The sequence below is a fragment of the Phymastichus coffea genome, unplaced genomic scaffold (genome assembly GCF_024137745.1).
Source record: "Phymastichus coffea isolate CEN01 unplaced genomic scaffold, Cenicafe_Pcof_1.1 PCOF00107, whole genome shotgun sequence".
Classification (NCBI taxonomy): domain Eukaryota; kingdom Metazoa; phylum Arthropoda; class Insecta; order Hymenoptera; family Eulophidae; genus Phymastichus; species Phymastichus coffea.
This window is the reverse complement of record NW_026706918.1, coordinates 665,467-678,617: the sequence shown is the minus strand read 5'-3', so window position 1 is coordinate 678,617 and position 13,151 is coordinate 665,467. Positions and strand designations below refer to the sequence as shown.

The 13,151-nt window shown below is 35.3% G+C and overlaps 1 protein-coding gene across 1 annotated transcript in view; it reads left to right on the top strand.

The window, feature by feature from the left end:
• The window catches only part of LOC131670286 (kinesin-like protein KIF3A), a 376,061-nt gene that overhangs the window by 109,238 nt on the left and 253,672 nt on the right, over positions 1 to 13,151 (top strand). The window contains exon 3 of the mRNA XM_058945762.1: positions 11,729 to 11,926. Coding sequence (XP_058801745.1) covers positions 11,729 to 11,926 — 198 coding nt within the window. The remainder of the gene's footprint in view (positions 1 to 11,728; positions 11,927 to 13,151) is intronic.

The window sequence follows — 13,151 nt, the reverse complement described above, 5'->3', positions numbered from 1 at the left end:
CAACCTCCTCATAAACCCCACGATCGGTGTTGATCAAGGAGTATACTAGTGGGGTTTATTAGGGGGTGAGGCTGATCAGGGTTGGGTATATTAGTGGAGTTTATCAGGGGCTATACGAGTAGAGTATGCTAGTGGGGTTAATCAGGGGGTGAGGTTGATCAGGAGGTATACGAGTGAGGTAAATCGGTAAAATAATTGAACAAACGAAAGAAGCAAACTCAAGCATATATACACCCATACATACAACAACACGTAGTCATACATACTCATCAAGTAACACAAAACTCTTAGGCACTCGTGTAAACGAACATAAACAAAAACACACTTGCACAAACACGCATAAACAAAAAAACTGACGAACAAGCGAGCATAAACGAAAAAACATACGCGCAAACGAGCACAAACGTTTAAACATTCGCACAAACGAAAAAGTACTTGTGAAGACGAGCAGAAAGAAAAAAAAATACACGCAACGGGGGCCGACCATTGTAGCCCTTAAAAGCCCCCTATTAGCCGAGAAATATAGCTTGGTATATAGCTCAGCCCGAACTCACATGGGCATATCATTCAGATTGTTCTAATAGTTTGAATTTCACTTACTGCAATCCACATTTTTTTAACTAATTTTTTTATTACATAAACGGAGATCACAATTTGAAAAAATACAAAAGTATAAAAATCATAATGTAATATTTAATTTTATCCTACTTCAGTTTTTGTTTTCCACATCTGATACGTGTTTCAGTTGATTTCTAAGATCAGAAGTTCATTAGATTTATTTCATTCGATGCGTTGAAGGCATAGCTTTTTTAGTCATCGTTTTCGTTATATATCAAACCACTCTGATTTTGTACGATTCTAAAATCTAGAAGTATATTTTTTCAGTGATTTAATAAGTATATTTCTAATATCAAAATATAGTAGTCCGATTACTTAATTAATCGCTAGTTTTAATGTATTTACTTAAATATTTCTTGATCTTACACCTGTATATTTTATATTTTTTCATAATAAACATTTAAAAATAATTTCAAATATTATTTCACTTCTGACCCCAATGTCCATTTTACCACAAATAATACTGTATTAGTTAAAGTTACCAGGAAAAAATTATCCATCCTACCTCTATATAAAACATGGCGGAACGTGTAGTATGTTATTTATGTGATGAAGCTTTTCCTCCTCGCACCACGCGATTTATGCGAAATTTCAATCATGAAAAAAGGCGGATCGCTATAACGTACCGTGAGGAGCTTAACCACCCAGCTCTTGAGATAAATGATCTCTCTTAATATCTTTCGCGTGTGTGTTTCAATTGTGACTTATTACTTACACGTGATCAAGAGGCCTTACAAAACCCTGAGCATCTTCGGTTGCAGGTTCTTAGACAAAGATCTACCGAAACATGTATGATTTGTAATGGCTTAAGTAATAATATGCAGCGGCTTAGTATTGAGGCACGCGTAGAAATATATTTGGATAGAAGCATTTACATTCCACTAGCAACTGGAATCTGCTTGCAACACCTTGATGAAAATGGTTTTCTTTTAAGTGAATACTATGCTCGCTTGTAACATTTAAATCGTCCTATAATTTTACCTGGAATAGAAGTTAGTAAATTTTTTACGCTATTAAGAGAAGCGGCTGTAAGAGGTCGTGAGAACTACCTTGATCCTGACTCTTTAACCGACAGAAACTATACTTATCTAACATCCTTATCGAAAGCTCAACTTGATGATTTACACGAATCTTGTCTTCCTGTACCTGGAGGTGTTAATTTCCACCGAATAACGAGAAAATCTCTTTTTATTTTTTTATGTAAAATGCGTCATCGATTTGCTAATGATTTTCTAAAGATTTTATTTAACTATGAAAGTAGACAGGGAATTAGTGATTTAATTAGAACAGTTAGAAGAGTGATGATGATGCGATTTGTACGTGAGAACATTGGTCTTGCAGCGATAAATCGTGAGGATTATATCGCACGGCACGTCACTCCATTTGCAAATGAATTGTACAATGATAATTCAAATAATTTAAAAGCCATTTCAATTGTAGATGGAACGTATAGTTACATCGAAAAATCAGGAAACTACCAAACCTTAAGACAAAGTTACTCGGTACACAAGGGACATCATTTAGTAAAGCCTGTTATGGTTACTGCACCTGACGGTGACATTCTCGATATTCAAGGACCGTATTTTGCAGATGGTAGAAACAATGATGCCTCGATATTAATTGATCAGTTTCAAAATGATGTCAGTAACATTAATGAGTGGTTTCAAGATGAAGACATTTTTATTGTGGATCGAGGTTATCGGGATGCAGTCGAGTTCTTGCAGAATCAACGATACAACGTCCACTTGCCACCTGTTACTGAAGGCAATCGTCAACTCCCCACTGAAATAGCTAATTGCGCCCGCATGGTGACCATGCAACGATAGGTAGTTGAAGCCCGAAAAGGTCATGTAAAATCCATTTACAAGTTTCTAGACGGACTTATTCCAAGAGCTTATGTTTTATATTTAAGAGATATTTACTTAATTGCTAGAGCGTTGATAAATAAATATCGAGTACCGCTTCTAATGATAGATAAGACTGTTGCCCTAGCACGAGAGATTAGAACTCGATTAAATGATGTAAACGTAGTTAAAGCGTTAGTTTAGGAGCATAATCTTGCTAGAAGAAATACGATGTGGGAACGTTTAAACCAGGAACACATTCCTGAATTTCCTCGATTGGATTTACAATATTTACGCCGATTGACCCTCGGTCCATATCAACTCGAATTAGCTCCATCGTATGTGCAAGACAAATTCGAACATGAAAGTTCTGATGTCTTCGAACTTGATCTAAATAGAGATGTACCAGGCTTCTTAAGAATTAGAATCTACTCTCGGTTTAGAAATGCTACTCACTATCAATTACAGAGGCCAACAAGGTTTCAGAACCAGAGACCAGACATAGTACACCCGAAAGATTTTGGTGCGCTGAATCCAAATCCGAGCTCAGAATTGCGCCAGCACGTCAGGATTTTGAGATATCCTAACTTAAATGTGCGAAAATCACGTTTTTTGGCTATATGCGGTAAGTTATAACATTGTGAATAAATTTTTTCATGCAAAACTGACAATGGCATCTGAAAGAGCAACTCTTGGTCTACAAAATGTACTACCGATTTTTGTTTTTATGTCTTTTGCTAATGGAGATATCATCGTTTGAAATTTAACACCTATGAATTTGTTTATCCTGCGACACTACAGAACGAGTGACCACACATAGTACACCTGAAGGATTTTAGTGCGCTGAATCCAAATCCGAGCTCAGAATTGCACCAGCACATCAGGATTTTGAGATATCCTAACCTAAAAGTGCGAAAATCACGTTTTTTTGGTTATATGCGGTACCTTATAACATTGTGAATAAATTTTTTCATGCAAAACTGACAACGGTATCTGAAAGAGCAACTCTTGGCCGACAAAATGTATTACCGATTTTTTTATATCTTTTTCCAGCAGAGATACCGTCAATTGAAATGTGCCATTTATCAATTGATTTATACTGGAGTATGAAAAATCTTGATTTTTTTTGCAATCTTCAGTAGTAGGAAAAACTTATACTGGCATATAAAGGTCTACCATTGTACTAATTTACGGCGAGTCTAGCTGAATTTATAAGATGCACTTTAAAATGGCAGCTATAAATTTAGGGCAGGCTAAGGCAGATGGTTATGACCTAAATGCACTGAAAATCCTATAACTCTAGAACCAGCGACAGATTAACTTAAGTGCGCTATAACCTGCAAGCTCAAAACCATGACAGGATTGCCTAAGTGCGCTATAACCTACACTCAGCTTAAAACCACGACAAGTTAACCTAAATTCGCTATAACCTGCTACAAGTTAATTTAAGCGCGATATAATCCGCAACAGGTATATTGAGTACGATATAACTTGCAAACTAGAATCCACGACAGTATAACCTATATGCGCAGTAACCTTCGAGCTCTAAACCACTACAGGTCAACTTACGTTCGCTATGATCTGCGAGAGCTAAACTCACAACAGGTTAAACTAAATGCAGTGAACAGTGAGGGTCAAGCACAGGACAAATTAATTTAAGTGGACTGTAATCCATAGCATTTCAACCTAAGCTCCAATGTAGTGAGAGAGGTTACACTAAGAAGATGATAATCTTTAGAATGTATATTCTTAAACCTATAACCGCCAATTCTGTGATGTTATGTTTTCTTTTTGTGAAAACGTTGGCGCTTTATTTCGAACGATCGTTGAAGAGATTTACGTTTGTGACTAGTAGGTTTATTATCATCCCTTTTCAATGACCAGCAGTAGTCGGCCATCATTTTTTCATCCCACCTTCCTTGGTAGTGTTGTTCCTTTTGTTTAAAGTCTTGGTGAAATCGTTCACCCATCTCCTCACTATATGCTCCAAGATTTTCTCGGAAATAGTCCAAATGAGAATGAAGGAAGTGTATTTTAAGGCTCATTAGATAACCCATTTTTCGGAAATTCTGTAACATGTTGGACACAATAGTTTCAAACTGCAGGTCTCGATTATTGCATAAAAATTTTTCTGTAACATCTTTGAAGTTCAACCAAGCATTCTTTTCAATGAGAGTCATGGTTTCGATAAATGTATCATCTTTCATGAGTTTTCGTATATCAGGCCGAACGAAAATGCCTTCCTTAATTTTTGCATCACTCAATTTCGAAAATGTGGCTTTCAATTGATTGAAACATTTACATTCTTTATTCAAGGCTTTCACAAACTGTTTCATTAAACCTAATTTGATGTGAAGTGGTAGCAGTAATACTCTCTCTCTCTATCAACAAGACCTACGTAGGCGACATTATGAGAACCTATTTTCCATTCTGATCTTGTGGGCCATTTTTTTGTTACCCATTGGTTATCTCTTGCACGGCTGTCCCAAAGGCATACTATTGTATGATTCTTTTAGTGCAGTTGAATGACCTACAGGAAGTGCCGCATACTCATTTCCATTGTGTAGTAACACTGCTTTGAGACTTTATGTGGAAGAATCAATGAAGAGATGCCAGTTTTCTGGCTTGGACAAATCTTGGATATACAAGTTAACCAATTCTTCGATGTTATTACAGTACACCATCACATCCTCCATTGTAAAGTACTTTATGAACGCCTCTTCTCGGTTTCTGTAAATTGACACTTTTTTTCCAGGTAATAATAGCTTCCTCTCTTGGAGTCTTGAAGCACAGAGTTCAGCTTTATCGTTTGGAAGATTGAGGTCTTGAATAAAATCATCTATCGAACTTTGGTCAAAAAGCTTAGGACTCTCGTCATCAGAACTATCTTCAAAAGAGACATCTTCAGTTGTATCAATATCCATCGGTTCAACTTTTGCCGAACCAACTTCTTTTCCGGGTTTACTTACTTTTGCTACTTTGGCTGGTGTTACACTCGCTACCGCAGGGTAGATGATTTTATTTGAATTTTGTTTATTGAAACCCGTTGTATTACATAAGCAGAAGTAACAATCAGTTTCATGGTCCTTGGGCTCACGCCAGATGGTCGGTTCAATAACAGTCATATTGCTGCTATTATCATTCCACTTCAACATAGCAAGTCTGCAAGAATTACAAATTGAAGATGGTACCCATGTCTTATTTAAATTGTCGATCGGAACCTTATATCATTTCATATATAGAGTTTTGATTGAATCATTAATCGATCATCGATAAGAAGTTGTTTCAAACTTTCCACAAACATAACAAAATGTATCAATTTTTCTTGCACAAGGGCTTCTGGAACTCATTTTTCTTATAATAAATAATAAAGAGGATAAAAAATGTTCTTATGATAAATATTCTTATAATAAATAAAGTAGAAGAAAATAAGATAATAGCATTTACAGAAAATTCAACCGTTAGCCCGCCACTCAAACGTGATCTCTAACACGGAAGGATTAGCATGTCACAAAATAAGTTATCTCAGCTTTCACCTATCTCAGCTTCAGCATACAATCATACATTTCAAGTTACGTAATATTCTACTTCATCTATCTACAGAATTTCAAAAACGAATGAAAGATTTCACGGTTTTTGATTCCGCTGATCGTATCGGATATCAGATTTTCAAAACTTATTTTATTCAAGCAATTTGTTTAAACAAATTTTTGCACAATTGAATATTTTTGCAAGATGCACCTCATTTCCATGGTTTTAGGGGTCCCTGATTACGAGTTTGATGTCAGATTTGTGAATTTAGATTTATTTAAACAATTTATTTAAACAAATGTTACAAGACTCAATGTTTTTGCAAGTTGCACGTACTTTTGCTGATTTTTGAGGTCTCTAGTTATGAATCTGATATCATATTTGCAAAATGTATTTTATTTAAAAAATTTCTTTAAACAAATTCCTGTATAATAGAATATTTTTGTAAGCTGCACCACATTTCCATGGTTTTGGGGCTTACTAGTCACGAGTTTGATGTCAGATTTGTACATTTAAATTTATTTAAACAAATTATTTAAATTTTCAATTCTAATATTTGTCTGTCTGTCACAGGCCGACAAACTTCAGAACCAAAAACTATACATAACGAACCCGAAGAATTTCGATGCGCTAAATCCAAATCCCAGCTTAGGATTGCGCCAGCACGTCAGTATTCCGAGATATTCTAGAAGGCTATAATCTGCGTGGCCATAACCCTAAATCCGTTAACCCAAAAACCCCCGACCCCTTAACCTTTAACTGCCCCCTTAACCTTAAATCCGATAACCCTGTAGCCCTGAAACCTGTGATGATATAACCCTCGATGCCGTTACGCAAATCCCTTAATGCCTGAGCCCAGTAATTTGCGCCACAAGGAATCTAGGGCTATTGTATCGCAGGTTACAGGATTCCAAGGTGAAGAAGTTCGGGATTAAGTTGGCAGGTTTTATTGCCGCGCTTGTTATGACCTTCTTGGGTTAAAATATTTGGGGTTAAGGGAACGGGGATTATTGCATCGAAGGTCACAGGGCTCGGGGGTTAAGGGATTTAGGGTTAAGTGGGCAAGATTTATTGCCCCGCAGGTTACACTGCTCCAAGATCAGGGATTTGAGTTATAATAGTCGAAATTCATTGCGTTGCCGTATAAACCAATTGATAAGTAGTACATTTGAATTGACGATAAAAGAAGACATAAACTAAACATTGTTAGTGCTTTTGTACGATAAGAATTGCTTTTTAGATGCCGTTGTCAATTTTGCACGAAAAAAATTATTCGCAATGTTATAAGGTACCGTATATAGCCAAAAAAACTTTTTTTTCTCACTTTTAGGTTAGGAGATCTCAAAATCCTGACGTACTAGCACAATTCTGAGCTCGGAATTCGATTCAGCGCACCAAAATCCTTTGGGTATACTATGTCTGGTCACTCGTTCTGGTGTCTCGCAGTATAAACAAATTCATAGGTGTTAAATTTCAAACAACGATATCTACATTACCAAAAGAGATAAAAACAAAAATCCGTAGTGCATTTTGTAGGCCAAGAGTTGCTCTTTCAGATGCCTTTGTAAGTTTTGCATGAAAAAATTTATTCGCAATGTTATAAAGTACCGAATATAGCCAAAATACGTGATTTTCGCACATTTAGGTTAGGATATCTCAAAATCCTGACGTGCTGGGGCCATTCCGAGCTCGGATTTGGATTCAGTGCATCAAAATCTTTACAATATTTTATGTCTGGTCTCTGGTTCTGAACCTTTGTCAAATTTTGTTGGCCTGTGTTATGGATAACTTTTCGAGTAGACATTGAAGATGATCGAATGGTAGATGAAGATGAAGGTGATGTTATACTAGGATATTATTGTACCTGTTAGGCTGGGGCAAGGACTTTAGGTTGCTGTGAACATATTGCAAGTATTCTATCGTTTCTTGGGTGGGCTCGATATGAACAGAACATACAGTATCCTAGTACGACGTTTCTTAGATACATTCTAGATGCCGGTCACAGAAATAATGATGATGATGCACATCAAGACTAATTAATAATCGGTGGTGAAGAATAGAGATTTGTAAAAGATTATAAAAGATTAAAAAGGTCAGTACCTATAAATATTAAAAAGTCAACAAAAGTAACGGTAGCATAGACAGATTCGACAAATACAAGACTTAATAACTATAATGACTGATAGACTAACGATGATCAAGGAGTTTAAGTCCGACTTTGCAGCCTCCACGTGGTAAACTCTGGGTAATGCTAATGCAAACGGCAAGAGTCCCTCCTTTTATTTTGACTAATACGGATTTTGATTATTTTGTTTTATTTTTGCTTCCATTTTATCTGTATGTGGAATAATTTTACAAATATACTTAATTGCGGATTCAATCACTATAAAAATAGGTACAAATGTACCAACGTTTAAGGAGGGGTTAAACGTACCCCGGATTCGGATTTGGCGACCCAAAAAACATGTAAATGTATTTTTTCACTTCGTTTAATATGAATTTTATTGATTTGACCTTGACCTGACCTTGAACCTGACCTGCTCGAGTGAAACGGACTCCGGATTCTGATTCATTGACCTCAAAAACATATAGAAACGGTCCCTAGCCCAAGATTAATGCGATAACCTTGATTTGACCTTGATTTGACCTTGACCCCGAGGTAATCTTCGAGCCCATTGAGTTGTAGGGTTCGGGCTCATTAAAGTAGTTATTTGAGACGTGTTAAACCGAAAATCGGGCCATATTAATGGAAACCACCGTACTGAGTAGAACAAAAAGTGTATAGCACTGGTATACTGACTTCAGCGGGCCCTATCTTGGGACCTATTGAGATTTGAGCTTTATGCCCATTGAGACATTTGTTCAGGACGCCAACATGAGTAACATATCAAAAATGCAGCCAAATTAACCGAAACCACTTTTCCCAAAGGCGTCTTGGGGTTTTTTTTAGCCATTAGGTGAGTGTTAAATGGCGAGAAAGGATTCCGAATATTAAAGAATGGACGGGTTTGTGTTTTTTTTCCAGATGGAAGAAAAAGTACTTGGATATATGGAGATATTGATAAGGTTATGGGAAATTGGCTTCAACATTCTTGAAAATATTCCTTCAAGACCTTGATTAGATGTGTCGATGGTAAGGGATTTCTCTACCTTATGAACTGTAACTGTTCTGAGGGAAAACTTAGGCAAATTAGTTTAAGTTTGTAAGACAGGTTCAAAGTTGAAATATATTTGAGGTTGACAGAAGTACGAGAAGTGTTCAAAAAGTAAGGTGACTTTCCATTTTTCGTACATTCAAGTTTTAAATTATTGTCGTTATGTTGTTACATTCACGATTATCATATATTCACAGTTTTTATTGTATAACACGTATTACTTTTCTGGCAGAGGCGTCAGAGATTAGAAATGTTTGGTGTGCTCGGCGATTTTCTTCTATCGAAAAGAACGGAGTAAAGAGTTTGCATTAAATTTTGTGTAAAAAATGCTATGGAATCCAGTTCTTTAAAGCTTTTGAAATGTTGACAATTGCATATGGTGAGACTACTCTGAGTAAGAAAAATGTGTATAAATGGTATAAGCTGTTCCAAGAAGGCCGAGAGAATGTCGAAAACGAACCTCGTCCTAGACGTCCTAGCACATCAATAACGGAGGAAAACAACAGTGAAAGAAATTGTGTTAAAAAATCGTCGAATCACCATCAGAGAAGTTGCAGAAGATGTTGACATATCGGTTGACTCATGCTATGATATTTTTTCGGATGATTTGAGCATGAGACGTGTGTCAGCGAAATTATTTTCAGAATTTCTTAATTTTGATCAAAAGAACCGTTGCATGACCATCGCTCAGGAGATGTTGAATGAAGTCAATAAAGATTCTGATTTTCTGAAAAGGGATTTAATTGTTATGAATCGTGGTTGTGATGTCGAAACTAAAGTTCAATCGTCCCAATGGAAGATCCCAGAAGAGCCAACACCCTAAAAAGCACGTCAAGTTCGATCAAATGTGAAGGTTTTGCTCACTGTATTCTTTGATTACCGTGGCGTAGTTCATCAGGAATTCTTACCACAAGGTCGTACGATTAATAAGGAGTATCACCTTGAAGTTATGTGTCCTTTTCGAGAGGTAATACGCAAAAAATGTTCGGAACTTTGGAAATATAATTCGTAGATTTTGCATCATGATAATGCACCTGCTCATTCGTCGTTGCTTGTGAGCCAACGTTTTTTGATCAAAACCAACGCCACAGTCATGCCTCAGCCTTCATATTTACCGGATTTTGATCTTAGTGACTTTTTTCTTTTCCTAAAACTAAAGCAACCAATGAAAGGACATCGATTTTTAACGATTCAGGAAACAAAAACTGCATTGTTGAAAGAACTCAAGGCTATACCTCAAAATGATTATCAAAAGTGGTTCGATGATTGGAAAAAGCTCTGGCACAAGTGTATCATATTTAACGGGTATTACTCTGAAGGGAATATAATACAGGGAACAACATAAATATTGACCAATAAATAAATATTTTTTGGGAAAACCATAAAGTCACCTTAATTTTTTAACACCCCTCGTTTAATGCCTGTTTAGTGAATCACTGTTGAAAAAAAAAGAATGGAGAACCAAAAATTGCTTTACTGCTTCCTTTACTGATGGAATAAGGATATTTCATAGTTCTTGAAAGGTATGTTCGTATTCAGTAACTCAAAAAGAGTTTTTAATGGATTATATTAAATGGAGACTTATTACCACCACGTATTCGTTTCTATTTCTGGGTTGAGCTGAGAGTGGTAATAATTTCAATTATTGGAATTATGAGATTACGAAAGAGATTACGAAATTATTCAAATTCTAACTTCAGTAGAATTCATTGGCGACTACAGATACCACCGAGTGACTATGTTGACATAAAAAATTAAGTAAAAAAACTTAGCCTATTAACGATTCCGCCTAATTAGAATGACCTTTTTTGATTTAAAATGTCTAAAAAAGACAGCTTGTTTATCATCGAGATATCATTGATAATGTCAAGTCTTTTAGTAGCTTTGCTACAACGTTAAAATCACACGTTACAGGGGTCGTGTGGTCTGGACTTATATGGTCGTAGGTTAGAGGGGTCGTAAGTTAATATAATTGAGGTTCAAGAATCTGGGGTTATATCGTCATAATTTACTGGTGTTTTAGGAGTCTGAAATACGCTGGATACACACAATTAACAATTGGCTTTTTTAATGTTGTTACGAAACTGCTGAAGTACTTAAATTCACAGAATTCAATGATTTTGCTTGTTATTATTTATGTATACAAATTATAAACCTTTATACACTAGTTTTTCTAAATTTTGCCCACTATATTGCATTCTCCATTACGAAATTTGAAAATTTGACTTCAGATCAGTGATCCCAATAACTCTTATAAACATTTTCATATCTGGAGTAGGTGCAGCAGAAAAATGTGACTCTGAATGAGTTAATAGTGATTTTGGCACTTTTAGGTTAGGATATCTCGAAAATCTTAGATGATGGTAAAATTCTGAAGCCAAGTATAGATTCAAGGCTTCAAAAACCTATTAAAATAAAATATTGCTTTTCTGGATTTCTTCATTTTGAAATTTGTGTCAGCTTGTGTTATTTCAGTTCTAGATAAAATTTTGTGAAAGAGAATTGTTATATATTATTTTTATATTATTATATTTTTTAGAGCTTTTACATATTATTTTTTACACATTATTCTATTTTTAGGGCTCTGAACGACAAAGTAAATCCAAAGCTACGGGAATTCGATTACGAGAAGCAACAAAAATCAATTTATCCTTATCAACATTAGGAAATGTCATTTCAGCTCTTGTCGATGGTCAAACGTCCCACGTACCTTATAGAAACTCCAAATTAACACGACTACTTCAAGATTCTCTTGGAGGAAACTCAAAAACACTAATGGTAAGTTTTTATAACTTAAATCTTATATATAGGAGCTAGGTAAATAAATTGAATGGTTACATGCACTGCGATACATTCAACGCGTCAAGAGTCACACATATATACAAGGCGCAAAATGCTTACAAAATACTTTGTTCGTTCTCTTCCCGTTATTTAAGATACTTTAAACTGTGTTATAAAGATGATAAATAGGATAGGTTGAACCAAGTTACGCTCTGTTAGAGTACATGAATTATTTGAGGAAACGAAATGACGAAAGATAAACATTTGAGTTATCTGATGTTTTCAATCGGTAAAACAGTCTCTTTGTAAAAAATGAATAGAGCTGTATAAATATATTACGAATAAAATAATAAAAATTAAAAAATCAAACTTCAGACAATTCGATGTTTATAATGGATCGAAAATTTATCATCATAGCTCTTACTAACGCAGTAACTTTGGCGAACAGAAATTTTGAATAAATTTTAAATCAAATTAATATGCGGCAACTCTTCTCATCTCACCAGAATAATAACTTTGTTCATTTACCTGACTTATAAGTATTGCTGCAAAATGTTAATTATTAAATTATAAAATTTGGTCATGCAATGACGTACTGTCAGCATACTGGCTAATGAAACGTCACAAGACAATTATCAAATTATGAAATTACGTCAGTTCAATTATACAGTATCAACATATCACATGCTAAAAAAGTCTTTTGTTGATGCCCGAAAAAGCAGTTCTTATATGAAACTCCGTATTATACCGGTTCAATAATTGACGCGATTTTGCTATACTTATACTTTGTCACATTTACTTACATTCTGTACTTTTACATTTGTGTACATTGAACATTTTCTAGCTTGGAATAAATCCGTAATTTCACTCATGAAATCGTGCTTTCGTTTAATGACCTATATTATTTGTTTAATGATCTATTTCAATATTATGCAACATACTTCAACAAGTAATTAGGGCCTGTTACAAAACAGTAATCCTCAATACGATCATTCTCAAATAAATAAAACGCATATTTGAACCAAAGCACACGATACTGTAAGACTATACTTCATTAATTTATTTTATCTCTTTGACAATTTTACATCACTTCAATTAAGCATTAAACCGCGCCGTGGTTTTTGGAAATTTGCGACGTGTATCGCTCTCATCCTCCCCTCAAACTACCGCACAGTGTTCCAAATCAGAAACAAATCTCCAAAATGAAATAAATCGCGAACCA